The sequence below is a fragment of the Eutrigla gurnardus genome (genome assembly GCF_963514095.1).
Source record: "Eutrigla gurnardus genome assembly, chromosome: 4".
In the NCBI taxonomy this organism is placed as follows: domain Eukaryota; kingdom Metazoa; phylum Chordata; class Actinopteri; order Perciformes; family Triglidae; genus Eutrigla; species Eutrigla gurnardus.
This window is the reverse complement of record NC_139918.1, coordinates 21,544,508-21,565,061: the sequence shown is the minus strand read 5'-3', so window position 1 is coordinate 21,565,061 and position 20,554 is coordinate 21,544,508. Positions and strand designations below refer to the sequence as shown.

General features: G+C 43.4%; 1 protein-coding gene across 10 annotated transcripts in view; it reads left to right on the top strand.

Moving 5' to 3' along the window:
- Nucleotides 1-20,554, top strand: part of LOC311012350 (receptor-type tyrosine-protein phosphatase mu) — a 144,758-nt gene that overhangs the window by 49,211 nt on the left and 74,993 nt on the right. For all 10 annotated transcript variants that reach the window (XM_084007766.1, XM_084007765.1, XM_084007772.1 and 7 more), the window contains exons 5-7: nt 55-170; nt 1,710-1,884; nt 8,840-9,133. In XM_084007766.1, the coding sequence (XP_083863892.1) occupies nt 55-170; nt 1,710-1,884; nt 8,840-9,133 (585 nt within the window). The remainder of the gene's footprint in view (nt 1-54; nt 171-1,709; nt 1,885-8,839; nt 9,134-20,554) is intronic.

The following is a 20,554-nucleotide window of genomic DNA, read 5'->3' as shown; positions in this document are numbered from 1 at the left end:
AATAGTGCATCTCAGCCTGTACTCTTGGATAACTTCTCTTTTTTCTCTTCATAGTGAACACGCCTCACTTCCTGACCATAAAGGGGGTGGAAGTCAACGCTGGACAGACGGCGTCTTTTCACTGCACCGTCAATGGACGCAAAAGGGACAATTTCCGCCTCTGGCTTCAGGTGAGATCTGTTTCTCTACTTTACAGATGCTTTAGATGAAAGAGTAGATCAGAGGGTGGAGTCAGTGTTGGAAGTGAATGTGTGTGAGTGAACAGATCAGTCTGTCCGAGTATGGAATCCTCTGATGAGCAGCGTTACTGTTGTTGAAGAAGGCTGAAGGCGTAGGTCTTCTTTAAAAATGAGAAATTTAGCAAGTTCTTTGATGGGTCATGTTAATACCTAAGATGAATATCTGTTGGTGATAGCAACTGGAATGGTTAACAAATAAGTAAAATCAGGCCAGATTTTTACATCTATTAACCATTTTATGCGCTCTGGATACCACTGGTGGCAACCAAAAACAATAAAATACACCCAAAACACACAAAATATAAATTCACATTACAGAACAACCCATACTAGTTTGAGACACCGAGGAAATAGTGCCTATTTAACAACTTGCATTGTTTGGATCCAGCTCAGTAAATGCAGAGTCTAGCAAAAAAGAACTTGGTCGTTTTAAACATGTTAACCCCTAATTACATAGAACCAAATGTAAACAGTTCCACCACAGCCATTTCCATGATTGGCAAGCAGATGTCCATTTAAATTGACAGTTAACTCCAAACATGAGCCTGGTTGGTACTTTAACCACAGCTCTGAATGAGGAATTATATGAGGAAATAACTGACCAAATCTAAGTGAGGTAGATAAATGATGGGGGGGATATGTAATGTTAATATACTGTTTATCATTGCACCGTACATTCACCTTTTAACGTTGGCTTCAGGGAACACAAGTAGCTGTTGTAGTTGCACATAATTAAAGTCATCATTCGACAAGTCCTGCGAAGGCGTTCGGCGTTGCTTTGTTGTGCCCTTGTGTTTGAGATCTCCCCCGCTCCCCAGCGTCCCAGAGACCTCTGTGTCTGGGAGGCGAGGGATTACAGTTGTTTCAGATCACCGCGGTACGGTCTTAACCTATATAGATGTCGGCTCGGAGGATGCCGTGTACTATATCCGGCACGACTGAGCTGCACAGCGGTCTTGAATTGACCTTGTTCTGAGCGGGCGAAGGTAGTGCATCTGGCAGACATAACCCCGCCGGCTCTGCTGCTAAGCACGCTGTCACACATGTGATCAGTGGGAGCACGGCGCCGGGTAAAGGTCCTCTGCCAGGTACTCCATCATTTTAACAAACACGTCCTCATTAGCACCGGAGCTGGAAAACAAACATTAAGTGAAGTCCCCCGATGACAGTAATGAAGAAATATTTCTAATGAACAAATGTCCCCCATCTGCCTGCTGTGAGGGGTGACAGCTGGGGAGAGCCCACTGTGTGTTTGTGTTTGTGTGTGCGTAGTCCTGCGTGATGAATGGATTCCTGCTATCAGCCACCGATGGGAACGATAGGACACAAACAAATGTGCGCGAGAAGAGACAACAAAGTACACCCGACTAGAGTTCTGTGAAACACACAAGGTCGGGCCACTTCGCTTATAAAGCCTCTCCATTTTTTTTTTGTGCGCTCACTTTTGTGTTTTGTCTCGGTTCCAAACAGGGCATCGGTGGACGGGAGGCCCCGATGAAAGCCACTAAACCTTGGAACAACCGGCGCTTCATAGGCACTTTCGATCTAGAGAACACAACCAAGGGCGACTCGGGCCGCTACCGCTGCATCGTCCACTCAGACAAAGGGGTTGGAGTGTCCAATTATGGGGAACTAACCATAAAACGTGAGTATTGGTCCCTGAGCAGAGGGGAAAAACACAAACGGTGCCCCTATCCGCACACGACCTCTGTGCACACGGCAAAGTCAACAGGAGATAAACAGGAAATGTTCATAAATGAAAATGTACTCTAAGGCGATACTAAAAATACTACCTATTTGATGTTGATTTGTTATTCAGAGGACTTTAATACTTCCCTTGTAAGGGCTGTCCTTGACTGAGAACAATTCTACCTAAAAGATCACAAAGGGTTTACAGTAACCTCACTGATATTTCACTCCTGCAGTCATTTGATATGAATTTATGGAGTGGTCTGAAACTAAATCCGTCAAGGCCTCACTTTCCTACAGCCCTATAGCCCGGTAATGGCCTTCTATATTTCTTCACCTCAATTTTCTCCCCGTGCTCTCAATTGAATTTATTGCCCTGATTTTTTTTTTCCTCCTTCCTTTCTCTCTCTCCTCTTTTTTTTTTGTCTCCGAGCTTTATGTGATTGATAGGTTTAATCCTGGCTGTCCAGATCGAGGTCTGTCAATCATGCTAGAATGGCCGGGGCCCAGACACCGCAGAGTGAGGAGGGAGATAAAGTCTCTCTGCCCGAGTGTATCAGTGGGTTTCAGCGGTGTACTCAAAGAAAATTTACTGACACACTGGAGGCACTCCAAACCACACTTGTGCATAAATACGCCGACACAATCACTCGCGCGTTCCTCGCACTTAAACACACCCCGCTTGATGTTTTGCTGATCGCTGATTTCGATGTGATATGCTTTCGAACCTCTGTCATAAATATCTAAAATAATTTTCTACATTTAGGCATTCATCGAATCTTTTTTAATGCACCCCGCTTTTTAAATCCTGCGGAGACTTTCACACCTCGATGAGCATAAGCAGACTCGTCGCAGGAAGAAAATAGGCGTTTTCACGGTTATAAGTGTCACACATAAAATAAAAAAAGGCTGATATCTCCTCTTATCGTACCAGTCATAAAACAAGTGCTAAACCCTCCTAGCAATGTGTCTGAGTCATAAATCCTCCTTAAATGTGTGTTCATTGCTTCCGTGACTCGTTTTTTGGAGGAGTGACCATGGAGTGATTCTGTGGATTATGAGCCTGCTACAGTCGCACACCGCCCCCACCCACCCCCCACCCACCTCATTACCATACACTGCCTTTTACTTCGACATGAGGAGAGTGAATGCTTGATTATCCCAGATAATCACATCTTCCTTTCATGCCAGTGTTCAGTCGCATTTATGCACCTATGTGGAAGCGTGCTACGTGTTTTTTCCAGAGCGTACGGATCGAGCCAATGCACCCCCCCCCCCTCCCCTTGTGATGGGCTCTCCTGTAGTGCAGCCAGTGGTTCTGAAAGGGACATAATTAGTCCCTGTCCATGTGCCGGCTCCTTTCTCGGCCTGGTTAGAATCACCTGGAGCCTGCAAAGCGTCCGTGGAGCGCTGACATAGTATTCTGGGCCACGCCGCTGACTCGAGGCTGCCGAGGCGCGCCCGTGTCAGCGCTAATGAGAATTGCCACCAAAAAAAAAAATCGAAGGCCGACCAGTCAAGCTCGTCATTTTCCCGTGGCCACCTCTTCTCCTATTAGCAACAGATCAATTCTTTACTCACAGCGGCGCAATTAGGAGGAGCGCACATTGTAATGAGGACCTCTCGCATCTTAACAAGGGAGGCTCAGTGGACGTAACGGGCAAATGAAGGAATGATTCAGAAAGAGTCAGATCTTACTAATCTAACAACGGAGGAGAGTGGCAGCTCTTATTATTGCTCTCTGTGTGTTGAATGGCAAATGAGTAGCAAGACGTGTGTGTGTGTGTGTACGTGTGTGTGTGTGTGTGTAGGTGTGTATGTGTGTGTGATTTCATGAACTTCTTGCAGTGCTGAAACATTTAGTTGATTCATTAGTAAATGGAAAGACAATTAAATGTCATTTTTGAGAACCAAATAAAGCTACAGTTGGTAACCTTTAGAAAAACTTTTTTTGTCATGTGCTCAAACTGTCACTGACAATAATCTGTAAAAAAAATAAAAATAAAATGGCTCCTAATGGCATTTGCAAGATTTCACCGCGCCTGAAGGAAAAACAACCAGCAGGCGAGTCTCTGATGTCAACCACCGTTTGTGGAGCTCATGAACTCTGATCAAACTGTCTAACGAGACAGTGCTGATCAAATTTGAATCAAGACTCAAGACTGCGTTTGCCTCAAATGTTTTCACAAACACATTTTAGTGAGAGAGCTCGCTCAGTCTGGTGGGCAGTGCTTGGTTTTGGCTGGACGGTTTTCAACATGGTGTCCAGGTCGTTACATTTGTTTCTGGAAAGATTTGAGGTGAGAAATGTACATTAAAGTAACAGAATAGTGATCAGTGATTGACAGCTGCGTTAGTGGCTCGAGACTCTCATTTGGATGTTTTTTATTTGAAATGAAGCACAATCTTGCAAATGCCATTAGGAACACTAAAATGAGGCAGAGGAACCTGATTGTTTCTGTCTCATATTCTATTGTCAGGATATCTTAAAATATGACAAAGCTATCATGATCATTTATGGTATTGATTAAGCAAAAAGGCCAAGATGAACTGATTCCAGCTTGTCTAATGTGATGATGAGCGGTTTTCCTGTGTATCATATTATTTCATCTGATTAAATTCGGGTTTTAGAATGTTGATTTTAACAAAACGAGCAACGTCTACCAATTTCCTGCCAATTTTCTATCAATTTACAGACTGAAAGATGAATAAATCAATTTAAAGAAATAGACAATTGCCGCCCTAGTATAATCTTTTTCACTTCATCTTTGCCATTCGGCATTCGGTCCATGTGTGCTGTCAGGGCGATAGTTTTTCATTACTTGTGCATGAGTGTGCATTTGTGTGATTGCGTTCTGGCAAGCGGGGCAGGAGCTGCGGTCGAGTAGGACGCAGCTGTCGCCAGACCGTTCGCCTGTCTGGTCAACATCACGGCAGCAGCTGCTCACTGACCCTCACGTACGGCCGCCACCATCATCTGCGCGATGTCACCAATGTCCGGCCAGCACGGAGCTCAGTTCGAAGCCCTTTCCAGGGCCGCCCCGTGAGGCTGAAACAGTGGGAATTGAGTTGTTAATATCCTAAAGTGTTCCAGCACTTGAGTGTATTTCACACGGCTAATCCGTTATTTTTCTGTGCGTCTGCGATGGCTGTTGAACAGCGGATTACTGCACCTACAGGAATTATTTCATCACCGTAAGCTGCTGTTGCTTTTGTGAAGCAGCAACTTTCCAAAGTTAAAGGAAATGCTTATTGCTGTAGCACATTTTGCTGCTTAGTCATATTGTTACATAAACGGTCTCAAGTGACGCAAAGCTGGGATTGAATGGCAGTCGATGGATATAAAGAATGTTCTCTAAAGTAAAGGAGGAACGATTGAAAGGCTGTTGCCTTTTTGATGGTGTCACAGGTAATCCTATCACACAATAATGATATAAGCACCGTATCATAATACAGTGTATATTAGTGAGTTGAATGTCATGTTTAGTTGCTGAGTTCTCACCCTGTGAATCAGTAATGTCTGAGTCAGCAGCTCGAAACTTTCTCATATTTTTGCAGCGCGAGGTGTCACAGAATGAGTGTGTTGGCGAACGTGTCAGGGAAATCTGGTAACGACCTCGGCTTCATCGCACTCGCCTCCTTTTAATGTAGGACTGTGTGTCTTTTTGTGAGTACATTCTTTTGCAAAGTTCTTACTTTTTAATTTGGTTCTTCTGTGAATAAAGATGCATAGTATGCAAGACAATTAATTACATCTGGTCTTTGAATAGTGCGTGCCATCTGCTTTCCTCAAGTGGAAAAAGTCAAAAAGCCAAAATAACTACAAGAAAAAAACCTGAGCTCTCTGTTCCCTAAAACAACATCTCATATTAAAGACGCCATCCACCATTAACACCATGTGTTTTAACACACCATTGTTCTTTGAGGGATGGCGTTACACAGGGAGGCTGTTATTTAAATGAATCAGGGCATATCGCCCATTAACTCAATTAAACCCTTTTTTAGACACAACAACCGACCATGAAAGACCATCAAAACAAGCCGGATCCCGGGATCCCCTCGTTGTTTTTGTCTGGCTCACTGTGTGCGACCCAGGAGAAGACCTGCTGGGTTAGCCGGTTCGCTTTAGGTGATGTTTGAAGGCGACCCTGTGCGGAGCTTGGATTAGTGGGAGTTTAGGGAGCTGCGACTGAGGTCACCGTAGGGTAACCATCTGCTGAAGGAGGGCCCTCCAAATCTCTGCAGGACACCTCAGCCCGGAGACTTCTCCCTCGCCATGACAACTCCAAGAGGAGCACCCAGACCACTAATGGCGTTATTCTGGCACGTGTGTGCTCATTAGAGCTACTCACAGTTGCCTCTGGGACGTGTTACTATTGTAGTACGTGACAAGGGTAGATTCCTAAGCAATGTCTTGGCTGTGGGTCATTTGTCGACAATGGCTGGTTTTTTTTGGTTGCGCCAGGAGACGTGGTGAGAAAATGAAGGTGTCACTATTTTTAATGAATGAATGGAACAAGCATTTTTTTAAATAGTGAAGATTAAACTAGTCTTCTAGACTTCCTCTCTAATGTTACAGCAGCATCCTCTTACCTGGTCATATAATAATCCAAACCTTCAAATATCCCACAATTGAAAAACCTTGTCTGACATTTTCGAGAAGCCTTATTCAACCAGGAATGGTACAAGGTTTATGAAAAATTAGACAAATATTAGTGGTCATCTTCAAGCCTGTCATTGAACACCACATTTCTCTAAAAGAGATACATTTGTAGTGAATCATTCCGGAGACATTGAAGGCTTGAATGGCCCAGAAATATATCCATTTCCAATATTAGTTTGGCGAAAAACATTCAAACCTTGATGAATTATTCGTGGAGAGTCTGTGGAGATGTTGCTCTTATTTATTGAACAGACTGCAGTTTCCTATATTTAAAACTAAAATGATTTGTTATAATTTTGTACCTAACTTTGAAAGGACCTTTGTACAGTGAGTCGGGTTGACACAAAAGCTGCATAACAGATGATAAAACATTGGAGCTGTTTGAAAATGAAGTTGAAATTATTTTTCTGTCTGGGATGCTGTGTTTGAATCTCAGAATGGTTCTCTTTGTCTCCTCTTGCCCTCCTCTCGAACAGCAATACTGGAATATAAGTACGTTTGCTCAAGTGCTGTACTTAATACTTCTCAACTATGACTTAAGGGCTTTACACACTGGCGGCATGTAGACCATACAGCAGGGAAATGCAAAAATGCTCACCTGCAAATATTATAGGGATTTAACTGCAAAATGGAAAAATGAAAGAAGTGGATCTGCCTTTGTCGAGGTTAAAAGGAGTAATATTCGTGTTCTGTGTGAAAGTATGTCTATATATTCAATTAAATTTTATTTATAGTGTCATATCACAACAAAAGTTATCTCAGGACACTTGTCATATAGAGCAGGACGAGTCCGGAAAAAGCAGTTTGAGAATATATTGACATGGGAATTAATCGCATGAAAAAATACGTGTATAAAGGCCTTTAGAAGGAAATCCATCCATCATCAACCGCTTATCTTGTATTCAGGGTCGTGGGGGGGCTGGAGCCGATCCCAGCTGACATTGGGCGAAGGCAGGGTACACCTTCTCCACACAGAAGGAACCCAAACCGGGAATTGAACCCGGGACCCTCTCACTGTGAGGCGGAAATGTTCATTTACTGCATTAATTTGACACCCATTTACAACTCAAGATTTTAAATATTATTATCTCATAAAAGATAATGCAAGATAATTAAGTTATGAGCTACAACATGAAAATGCTGCTTACATATTAATACATTGCTAATATTGATCTCATTTAGTTTACAATTCAGAGGGGCCATACTTATGTACTTTTACTCTAATTGTATGAAGTGCATTTTTCTAATGATATGATTTCCTGATGCTACTTACATTTTCTTGAGGAACAATGTCAATGCAGGACTTTTACTTGTAATGGCGTACTTTTACACCATGGTAACGGTACTTTTACTTCCTTGTACAGGCCTCTTTAAAGTGACCCTGTGGAGTTTACTTGTAAACCAACAAAAGTTATGTTTTCATTCTTTGCCAAAACACATAGTGTGTATCCTTGAGGACCATGATTGTATCGAGAGCGAGATGCAGCGTTGGCAGCCCAGTTAATTCCTCTGGAAGTTGCTCAGTGGTGCATGAAGTCAAACGTCTATTGTATAGAATTACGTGATCTTTGGCGGAGCTTCCACATTCATGAGCACATAGAAGCAGTGTTTCCTTTTAACTCGTCTCCCTCTTGGGCTGATTCACATGAAAGGTGAATAAAACAAGTGTGCATGACTGAAAAGCAAGTCAACAACGTTAACATGCTGTCGAGTTGTGTATTAAGCTTTCTATTCAGGGATTTTTTTTAGCTTTTAAATAAAATAAATTGAGTTGAGAGATGAAACCAGTTTCTGAATCAGTCGAGAGAGATGGCAACTACAGTAGCTGTCAATTAACGCCGGCTTTTTTTTTTAGAAAAGTGCTCGGATTGAAATCAATAATGTTGTTCAAAAGGAACAACGCTGCCAAGGTTCGGTTGACTCTAGTCAGTGTGCTACTGATGATGAGATTCCCCACCATGCTAGGACTATTGATTGTTATGTGGCCCTTCTTGAATGCTTTGAGTGTAGAGAAATTCTTCATGTTCGTCACAAGGATTTTGACGTGGTTGATTGTTTGAAAGAAGAGATTGATTTTAGCGTCTTGTTTGCCAGGTACAAACATTTTTCGACAGTTTCTTTTTTTTTGTTTTTGCGGGATGTGTCGGTGCTTTTTATACAAATTAATAACACAATTGTTTTTTGTATTGTCAAGACTTTCCACTGTTTTTCAGGGGTATTTTTTCACAAAACGTTTTTGTTTCCATAGAGCCCCCAGTGCCGATTGCCCCACCCCAGCTAACTGCTGTTGGAGCCACTTACCTCTGGATCCAGCTGAACGCCAACTCCATCAATGGGGACGGCCCGATCATCGACAGGGAGGTGGAGTACCGCACCGTGTCCGGCACAATGTACGACCTGCAGCCAGTAGACAAGACCACACACAAGATCGGCCACCTGGATCCAGACACGGAGTACGAGATCAGCGTTCTGCTGACCCGTCCTCTGGAGGGAGGCACCGGAGCCCCCGGACCCCCTCTAAGGGCCAGGACCAGATGTGCTGGTAAGGCTTAACATACCATTACTTACAGAGCACCACTGGGATTTAAGTGAAATTATACAATTCTCTCTGAAATTGCTTTTTTATTTGTTGAAAAAACATGACAAAATTGGAGCGCAGTTAGTGACAGTCTGGGCTCCATGGTAGCAAAGGATCTATTGATTAATTTAGCGATCATGTGGTTGTTGAAGATGTGCATGTGCTGTAACATAAATACAGTAAAGTATAACACGCACAGATTGTACTTGAGCTTTGAAAGTGAACTACATACAAACCTTCAGGTCATTCATCTACACTTCCTGTCATATTGAAAGTTTAATTGGCTAAAGTTTCAAGGTTTTCTCTGGATTCTCTTTTATAGAGTTAAATGTAAAAATTGAAGAGGATATTTTCATTAAATGCAAATTGAACCAAGAAGGACATCTCAACAATTCAAACCATTTCAATGCAAATTCATGTTGATAGGCTCAACATCAGAGGTGTCAAAAGTGCAGACATTCTATACTCAAGTACAGATACTACTGCAAGGCTAACTGAACCTCTCGCCATATTAATCGAAATGTCTAACTAATCACTTATTCCCCTCAAATGCAATAAAACTTTTGTAACAAGCCTGTTTGAAAATGAATAGAGTATAGAAAGTACAGATATTTCTTTTAAAATGTAGAGAGTAAAAGTAAAAAGTTGTCAAAAAAAGTAAAGTACTGATACATACAAATTATACTAAAGTACAGTAATGAAGTATTTATATTTTGTTACTTCCTCTGCTCAACATGTACTATGAGATCCAGCATTAAGGTAACAGTGACAAGTCTACGTGAACAAGATATTCAGTTTTTTTATTAAGACTTATCAAAGTCTTTTCAAAATGTTTAAAAGTAGGTGTGTTTTTATATGTGTGTGTGAATCTAATCGGTATCTGTTACAAAATAATTTGTGAAACTGAAGGTTCACTGTGAACTCTTTGCACAGTTCCAACACAGTGCCTCTCTGAGACATCAGAAAGCAAATGTGAACAAAATAGAAAGAGAGAAACTGGAATTTGTAAAAGTCGTTCATTTATTCAGCAGTTTTTTTTTTCATTATTATTTTTGCCTTGGCTTGTTGCATTTGAGTTTTCCCCGTGCCTCATTGACTTTTATAAACAAGACATTTAAAAAAAGATTCCTTTTTTTAATTTTTTTTTTACAAATCTCAGCTTGCTTACAATAAATAGGCATCAGGGGCCCAATTATTGTAAAGCTCCATTGTGTTTCCTCTGAAGCCTCATTGCATTTGTAGAAAATAACTGCAGCTCGCAATTTCCCAAATTATATTATTTCCATTTTACTTTGGTAATTATTTTTTTTATAGTATGACAAAGCATACTGTGTTTTCAGTGTTTCCACCTATAGATCTTCATCAAGATTTTTAGCATATGGGCATTTCTCATTTCTAAGTAATGTATTCTACCTGGGCATCTGTGCATACCTGTTCCATTACATGTAACACAAAAAGTGACAACGCAGCAAGAGTGTAGGTAAACTCTTTTAACTTCCCTTGCTGTTGTGAACAGCTGCCTGTCACAATAACTGATGTGATTTATGGCTGGCTCCTGACATAGAGGAGAACACTGCCCTGCCACATGGTTAACTTTATAACTCCTTGTTTAATCGGTTTTAATTCACATTCCGAAGTCCCTGCACGCTGCTTAATTCATCAGCAGCACAGATTGATATCATGTGTGAGGCGGAGCGGCACCTTGAATTTGGATGATTTTATTGCTGCTACATTGCGGGCGTTCAAACTCACACATGTACGTAAACGGTTTGAGAATGCCTGATGATATTGTACAAATTGCCCTTCTCACAACATTAACCAGCTTAAATTCCCGTGCTGCGCTCGGATGCCAACTCGGGGGAACAAACCCAACCTAGCCTCAGCGGTTTCCCCAGGCTTGGTGTTTAGTGTCCAGAGAAATGCTGATGGAAACGAGATTTTTCTCCCCTCCGTGGCCGGGGTGGAACTCCCTCTCCCCAACTGTGAAGGTCATGAGCTCATTCATTTTTGAGTCCGCCTGATAGGGATGAATGGCCCTACCTGTGCAGCCTTCGGAGCCGGGCCCAGCTTCTGCGGGGGGTCCTGCACCTTGGCCACCCTGCCGGTCACAGTCAGGGAGATTGATGGCCCCGGCTCCTGAAGTGTGTTTGAGGAAGCGGCTCTTGATCTTGTCCGGCACTCTGCTGGTCTTTCCCACTGACAGGCCCGGGCCTCAGCAGAGCTCCTAATTGAACGGTTAAGACTCGCAGGGCTGTGTGATACATCACTGTTGATACAGGCGGGGCCCGGAGACTCGCTACCCCCCTCTCTCCCCGCGCCGCTGTCTGGAGGCACTAATGAAAATCTGTGGCCACTTTAGAGCACGGCCCCTCGCAATAATTATTCATAGCCATGCCTTGGTCACTTCGCAAACTGAGCAATGTTTCTGATGACAAAGGATGTTTTAATTCAATCTTCTGTAAAATGGGGAATGTATAATGCATGGCGCCACCGTTTCAATTCCGAAGCAGGAGGAAGAAAAGGGGGCAGCTTTGAAAGGCTTTCCTGGTGAACATCCTATCCGAGGCTCTGTGATTTGCTCACGGGGGTTATTTATGCTTTTGCAGAATGATTTAAACAACATTTTGCTTTTGCATACCCTCGTGTTCTCAGTTCGTTGATTTGTTATTTCCCTCTCCATTTCCTACCGGCCAACATGACTCACCAAATATTTTTCAGCTAGGAGAGAAAAGCATTCGGCAACTGCACTCCACAGGCATATGTGCAACTTGAAGGAAAACACAGTTTGATCAGGTGATGCCCCCGGATCACGGCAGGGTGCACCTGCATTTCAGCAACACTGTGGAGAATTCATGTCCCACTGACTAAGAGTTTCCAAGCCCACACAAGGAAGGATAAGCAAGACCTTAAACAAGGTCTGAGTTGTACTTTAGATCTGCCTGGAAACACAGTTTCAAAATCATAATAGGTCACAGACACATTTTAAACATGGATTCACGCCTCATTTAGCAGCAATTCGGAGCATGTTTTTACTCCAAGACTTTGCCACTTTAAACCATGTCTAAATCTGTCAACTCTTGTTATTTGAATACCAGTTAATTCTCAGTTTGAATAGTACAGGGTACACATGCATGAATGCTAGTTTCCATGGTAGAGGAACACACTGTGGCCTTTGCTGTCCCGCTGGCTCTTGGGTAGTTTTAAAAATGGCAGTACATGCTGTCTGTGCCTGGTCCAAACACCTGCTCAGACTCCAGCCTCTGCCAAGTCCACATCTCCGTCTATAAGTTCTCTCCATCTGCGCTCCGGCACCACGTGGGAGTAGTCTCGTCTGTTTGTTTTACTTTGCCATTCTGTTGCAGTGAGTGCTATTAAACACAGGGGAACGAGTGTTAATCAGGGATCGGCTCTCGCTTAAACACTTGTTTAGAACAGGGAAGACTAGGGAGGAGCTGCGCAATTATGTTCACCCACCAAGGTTTGCTATTTGCATTTAGCCTCCTGGTTAATTTTTTGTTAAAGATCAGGTCTATTTTGCTGCAAATTAGAATGACACCAGTCTCTGGTAGCATGAAAATGGTTGAATGGCTTCTTTTGGCCAAATACAATAATTTGTCTCCATCGGTGCTGGAACGTAACAACTTGAAGGTCAAGTTTGAATGTTGTCATGTGAACACATTTTCCAGCATAAGCCTTCCCTTGGAGGGAAAATGTTACACGTATTCAGAAAATCATGTTCAATTTACCCATTAATATCCAATTGTAGACTGAATTGTATAGATGTGTGTTTAAACAAAGACTTTGCCAATCAAAGCATTTATTAAACTTCATGAAAGGTCATTTCATTTAAGTATATGTTCCAAACATGGCTATGAAGAAAAACACCATTACTTCCTCATCAACAGAAAAAATAAACTTGAAATAGATTTAATGTAATATTTATTTAAAGCTTCTGATACACCAGAAGAACACCAGAGTGGCAGCAACAATGTCTCTTTATTGACGCTTGATGGAAATATGTCAAGCGGAGGACTTTTACTTGAAGTAAAATATTTCTCTACAAATGCTAACATGACTAGCTCTCCAAAAACGCTCCACAGTCTTTGCGTACGCGCCACTTGCCACCATTGCTAACATCCTACTTATTCTATATTCTGTCCTGTATTAAGATGCATATAAACCAAACATAATTATTTGCATTAAATTAATGAAAGGTTCTCTATATTAAATGCAGGGTATTCAGCAAACAACTATAATTTTAATATACAGAGGAGTAATGGCTACCTGAGCGAAGCACCGTTGCCGTTACTGTACCTGTGATATAAAGTACTTCATAAGAAACATAGAAATCAGATAGACCAGTTATATAATGTAGACAAGGTTAGCTTTGGAAAAACAGTGCAATATTCACTTGATTAACCCTTTAAACTCTTCGTCAACATTTAAGCTGTGAGCACTACAGTCGTGCTGCAGTGTACTGCAGGGAAGATATTCTTCATAGAACAAAATACATTATATACATTATGAAAGCGTCCCTGTGCCGATCTGTATCGTCTATAGCAATCCTGTCAGAAGAATACCATCACTGAAGAGGTTTTATCACACAGAATATTGTTAGATAAGCATGGTGGGCATAATAAGAGCTGTACACTCTACTATGTCTTTCCCTATCGCTATTAAACCTTTCAGCTTTCTGGCTATTGTTCAGCTGTCAAAAAAAGGCTTTAAAAGCGCAATCTACAGTATAAAAGGCCCTTTTCCACCCAGCGTATTCTTAATTTGTCAAAAAAAAAACATTAACTTTAATGGACACTATTTAATTACCATACTTACTGTGAAGATGGTCAGGGCATCAAGTCTCTTTGAATATTCTTATTCACGTTCAGGGAATTTGAGACCAGCCGCGGCCGACTCCACCAAATGAACCGGTCACATTTCACCCACGTTGAACTCGCAAAGGCATTTCGTAAGGAAGCGTGCTATAGACCCTTTTCTTCGGGAAGAATTGAACATCTATCTCCTTGTGTATAGAAGCTGAAACTGCAAGAATAAAAGAAGCCGAGTGTGAAGGATGCTGCATAGTCCAAGGACAGAGATACAGGTCGACAATGTGTGCTTGCCAACAAAGATGTGTTCGAGCTGTGGGACATTATTGTGCGCCTGATAACAAGGTTACCGCCATCGGCTTACCTTATTTCCGATCGCACTTAACCGAGCCAGTATATTTTGCCTCGCCAGTTTTGTCTAACCTTAACATTTTATTAACAATGATAGAATGATGATCTGCCAGCCATAACTGCTATTTCTTCCCTTCTATTGCTTCATGCATTTCTACAGCGCCATATTCTCTATGGCTGAGATTGAGCAGATCCTTCTCTGTGGCTCTAAAAGGAAATTGTTTGCTCGATTTGATGTGTCTAATTAATACCATTGTTGCCTCAAGGCATGAATAGAAAGCCACTTCACCTCACCATCTCAGATAACATTGGTGTGGTTTGTCACCCACAATAGCTGGCCGTCACATGGCCTATAGGGTTTATATATTGTCTGTGGCGAGGCGAATGGAAAGCCTTGGTCTGAGGCCCGTTTAATTTGTGTTCTTTTGTCAGTCAGAGAAAACGGGGGAGATTGAGTTTGCGGTGTGCGGGAAGGTTATAGGGGGGGCTGCAATAAAAGTCTTTTTATCACAGGCGGTTGGAAGTAGAATGGTGAGTTGTGCTCCATGATATTGACTCTGCAAAAGGCAAATTGTATTCTTCCCAAGGACGCGTCTTCAAACAAATGCCGTTTCGAAGGAGAGAGTCGGGGAACGAGAGACTCTGCATTTACAGCTGTTCCATTATTATTATTTCCATCATCTGCATTCTCCAAACACCAAGGACTTGAGACTCTAGGAGCAGCAAACGATACTCCAGTGACATTTGCTTAAACTTATTCTCTTCTTACTCCAGATCTGCCTCTTAGGCGCCTCACAAACAATTATCATCGAGGTTGTTGGTAACCTCAACTCTTAAGCCTCGAGAGAATGATAAATAGCTGTAGTTTAGTCAGATCCTTTTTTTAAAATTTGAACTGAAATCCTTCTCAAGGTCTTTAAATGTTTCTATTCCTCGCGTTTAATTATTCATGGTCTATCTGCTGTAATTTTTGTCACAGATTTTCTCCATCCTTTTGCTGAATTATAGATGTCCCATTCCCCTTGCTAGGCGTCCAGGAAGCACTCATTCAGTCTGGTTGTATAACTCTAACCCAAGAACATTTGTGCATCTCCTCCTCGACTAAAGGACCGGAATGTCAGAGAGGCTACGATTTATATCCTGTACCCCCTGTAGCCCCCCCCACACTCACACACACAAACACACACACCTAGATAGCTAGATCTTCGATCCCATATATCCCCTAAGTAGGTGGCTCAGAAAAATGCAGCAACAATTTCGCAAAGTCAAGCGCTTAACTTTGATTTACACTCTGGGTAACACCCTGAGTCGAGTGCGACACATGCAGGGTTTGAGGCGACAAATGACAATGCCACATGGGCCATATTGGGAGTGTTGAAGTTGAAGAATCACCTTGGTAACCTCCCCCGCCGCTCCTGTAGAGATTGCGCGCCATGTCGGTAAATGAGGGCTTGTGTTCTTCCTGTGAGTACAGCCCTAACAACAGGCGTTTTTCCCCGGGAACCTGCATGCAAAAGGCAAAGCAGAGATGGGTGTGGGGGCGTGTTAAGATGGGGGAGGAGGGGGTCATTCCTGCCCGTCACTCTGACCCCAATCACCGCGCAGCATATTGGTGGAAACGTAATGAAAGATTGATTTAACCAACCTTCCACTGCCTCTGCTCTTCCCATCAACTTGCTGTCCATTTGTTTTCATCCGGTTAGTGGACTCACCTTTTGGCCCGGAGGTGGACTTGCTAGGCGTGTTCCTCTAATCCCTCTACATGGTCAGTGATTCAAAAGACTTCACACTGACATTTGAAACTCTGTTATTTCTTGAGTTATTTATTCTATTTTGTGTTTTCATACTTTATTGTTGTACATTACTGTAGTGTCCTCTCCACCCCGCTAACTGCTAACCGTCATGATGAATAAACTGTAGAAGCCCCTTTTAGCTTTAGTGGGCCTTAAACTACTGCCCTTTCCCAGTATGAGGCAAAACATGATGGGAGTAAGTAGCCATTATTAATTCATGAAATTACCGATTCCATGCAAATACACAGTATATATGTATTATCAGTGGATGCATTCGAGGTGTGATTGTTTTTTTTTGTACCAGATTAAAATTGCACCCTTCTTCTTCCCAGTGTCATTAACCAGTCTAACGGAAACACATCTGGGGAAGCTACTCTCTCCAGTTGCAAACATTTCTCTGATGTCCATTGAAGATAAACACACAAGAACTCCTTTTAGAGATCAAGCAAAAAAGGCATTCCATCTATCTTAAGATCTTATTCGCCAATTATCCAAATGAAACCTCTTTCTCCAGTATCAAACGTAATATTGTGGATTGTGGTCTTTATATCAGGGGCAAGTGTACATAAAGGGATTGATCTTCCTTGGCACAGATTTTTCTCAAGCAATAAAAAAATCCCCCTATTAGGAAGGAAGTAAAGCAAAAATGACCCATTGGTTTGTAGTGTATTCAATGTATTAAAACAGCTGAGCTTGACGGCTTTTAGTGCAGCATACAATAGGGTGGTGGATCATGAATAAAGACAAGCGGCAGCTGGGTATGACTTGACAGTCTCGAGTCGTGTCATGCATCATCCGCCCGGGCTCTTGAGGTCTATCTTACTTTCCCTTCCTCTTCGGTGCCGTGAGAAGGAAGGTGTTCACCCATTCATCTCCACCCCTACAGCTTCGGGGGATTCATCAGACAAGGTGGCAGCCCCCGCTTCGGCCCGGCACCGGGGCTCTCTCCGCGGTTTCAATTCGATCCAGCCGTGTTGTAGGCCCCCATCCGCCCCTCATCCTCACCCGCCGTGGCAGCCTCATCTATCACGAGGCCTATAAAGAAGGACTTGATAGAGTGAGGAGCGACCACCCCATTCAATAAATCCTTGTGATTATTCACACCTCCAAGGTGTGTGTGTGTGTGTGTGTGTGTGTGTGTGTGTGTGTGTGTGTGTGTGTGTGTGTGTGTGTGTGTGTGTGTGTGTGTGTGTGTGTGTGTGTGTGTGTGTGTGTGTGTGTGTGTGTGTGTGTGTGTGTGTGTGTGTGTGTGTGTGTGTTGGCCGTAGAGAGAGCAACGTTAGAACACAAGAGGTCCGTGTACAGTGCCTTTTTAAAGTGCTATCAATTATAACATGTGTACACGCGTCAACCTCAAGGCCTGTTTTGACTTGTTGCATTTGATGAACAAAAACCTTGGCACTCCCACCCTCACCCCCTCCTCCGTCTTAGTTGTCTTTCTCCAACCCCCCCTCCCCCCACCCACACATTGACTCTCTTCATCTCCCCTCATAACCCCCCCTCCCACCTCTCATTCTCTTCCTCCAGAGGATCGCATAGAGGAGCACTCTAGGAGGGTGATGGAGCTTTGATTGTCGGTTATCAAAAGCTATCATTATGGCTCGCTTCTGCGGGATATGAAAATGATTTCCTAAGTGTAAAACCCATGTCATTACCTCAATGGCCTCAGTGCTATCGCTGAGATGTAATAGAAAGAGGCAAACAAATGTGCTTGCCTCCGCCAGCCCGCCCCGGCTCAAGCAGAACAGAGTGAATAACACACGGCAATGGAGAGATAAGTGACGGCAATTCCAGGCCTCGCTGCCTCAGAACGGAACGGTTCACGTGAAAAACAGCACTCCGGACCCAGAATTTAATCTTCACCATTGTCATGTTGTTGTGGTACTGTCTCCGACGGAGGCACCTGCGAGTGACGAGCCCTGGCAGTCGTTCTCCAGCAAGGCATCTGACAAGTCTGCTGCGCTATCCTGTGAAAGTCGAGGCATTTTCTTTTCTTTTTTCCATCCCCAAAATCTCCCTCCTCCTCCTCCTCCTCAACCTGAGCGCCGTTTCATCCTGATGAGATAGCACCCGGGCTCAGGAGCCGCATTGACTCGACGGTGGTTTCTAATCATTGGCGAAGTAGTCCTTTCTTCTCCCCCCCTCCTCCTCCCAGTCGTGTTTGCTGAGCAGGGAGACGGAAGTGTGTGCCAGCGCCAGGCTTTTCTGCTCTTAATCGATGTGGATCTGATAAAGATCCTGGCTTTCTGAATGACTCGCACGCTGCGAAGCCTGGGGAAGATCTGATAAGTAAATCGTTCCTCTGTACATATAGCCAGTGAGATGCTGAGGAACCAGATCTGCGATGCCGTAGACACTCGCACAAGAGCGTAAACATGCTAGAAAACACACATTGTCCTCACACACACAAACACACACACACTTGTCTTGCAGTAAAGTAGCTGTGCTCCGGACATGCCCAATTTGTTTCCTTTCATCCGGGACTAATGTCTCGCTGTACCCAGGGGCTAAGTGCACCATTTGAAGCCCCCTCTAGGACAGACGGCTGCAACATGCGGTTATTTGTTGTTGTTTTTTGGGGGGGGGGGGGGGGGGGTCATCATTCGGCTGCGATAGCGTGTGCGCGGATGTCCGATTCAAATGAACAAGATGCAATAATGTGCTGATAATTTTCTAAAAACGTTATTTAAATGTCACGGCGTAATGACATCACTAATAGTTCTATGTAAATGTCAAATTCAAATTATTCAATTACATTGGCGAGTGTGGGGCAGGTGATAATTTGTCCACCGCTTGGAATACCAATCTGGCTCTCGCTGGAACTCATTCTGTGTGCCCTGGCATAAGATAGACCTCAGTAATTTCCTGCTCCAAGGGATGCTTTCATAGCCATTATTATAACTCTATTCCACTAGAAATATCTGCCATGCTGGAGAGATATTAGAGTCATATTTTTTTAGTACTTTCACCCCAATGTTGCCCTCGGTGTATGATAGCTTGTGAGAATTGTGGAGAAAAAAAAAAAGGTATGGATTTCAAGAGATAGCCCTGTTATTCCTTGTTGTGATTTGTGCTTGTGCTTTTGATGCTGAGCCTCTTACCGCTCGGTCAATAAAACTAAACTAGCAGTCACAGTAGACCGGGGTAATAGGCTCATCACGTCAGCTGTCATTCATGGGCCTGTGGGCCCATTTAAAAACATGGCTGCATAGCTCCCCATCTATACACGGAAGCATTTATAAAGGATATCAGCCGTTCGGCGCAACCAGTTCATTTGAGATTAAGTGGGAGGGGGGGGGGGGGGGGGGAGGGGGGGGGGGGGGGTGGGGGGGGGGGAGGGGGGAGTACAGGGTGTTTTTCTTTCCCCCCCTTTTCCTCTTTCTTCAAAGTCAACCATGACCGGGCTCTCAAATGGATGAGACACCTTGTTGTTCACGAAAACAGATGATGTCATTCTGAGTCACGGGGCACGAGTTGTGATTGGGCGTCAGCCACGGATCCTCACATTTTACTGCCTCCCTCAGACAGCTGGCATTTGCACTGCAGGGAGCCGATGGGGTAACAAACAATTAGCCTTTTCTCCACAACACTCCAGGGAGAGGCTAAAGCATAGTCATAAGAGCTGGTTACTAAATACTATATTCCTATTTTTTTGTATCTTCACTATTAGTTTTGGTGCATTAGCACACATATGCGCCCACCATAATGTGCCAATATTGAAATGCACGTACTGATAAATATGCGCTCACCAAAATGATATTTTCCCATTCTTGTCGCCGTCTCTCCATTGGCCAGCATTAGGGTGTCGTGGACGTTATCTGTGATGTTCCGTAAAGATGGAAGTGTGACATTCTCCTTGAACGCTTCAGGAAGGAGACTTCCTTCCAGCCACTCGTGCACGTCTGGTTGAGATTCACACTTTGGTGCATTTGTCACTTTGAGAGCGTCTGGTTTAATTTGATTTCTGTGCCTGGCCACCCTGCAATTCTCTGTGCTTTTAGTGTAACCGTTTGCCTGCTGAGTGCGGCCAACAGATAGTTCCGCAAATAAAGGGGGTTTATACTTCTATTTTCGGGATGGCTTCCCCAACATTGCGACCTATTTGAAGAGGCCTGTTTTCCCTTCCCCCCCCTCCGATTCTTCCCAGTTCAGTCTTGGCAGCTGTCTTTTCGTGTGATTATATTTGTTTAAAATGGCAGCTCACTTGTGTCGAACATTCGCCGATCCCCTTTGAAGGTAGATGTCTTATATACCAGTCTCCACCAAAGAGGAACGTTGCTTTCACATTTTTAAATGCAGGTCAGCGCTGCTAGAAGACCATTTATCAGAGATGACACGCATTCTAAGGAGGACTCCTACACAGCATTTCAGACATTTTCCAAAAAATACCAGGCACTTTCATGGGATCTAGAATG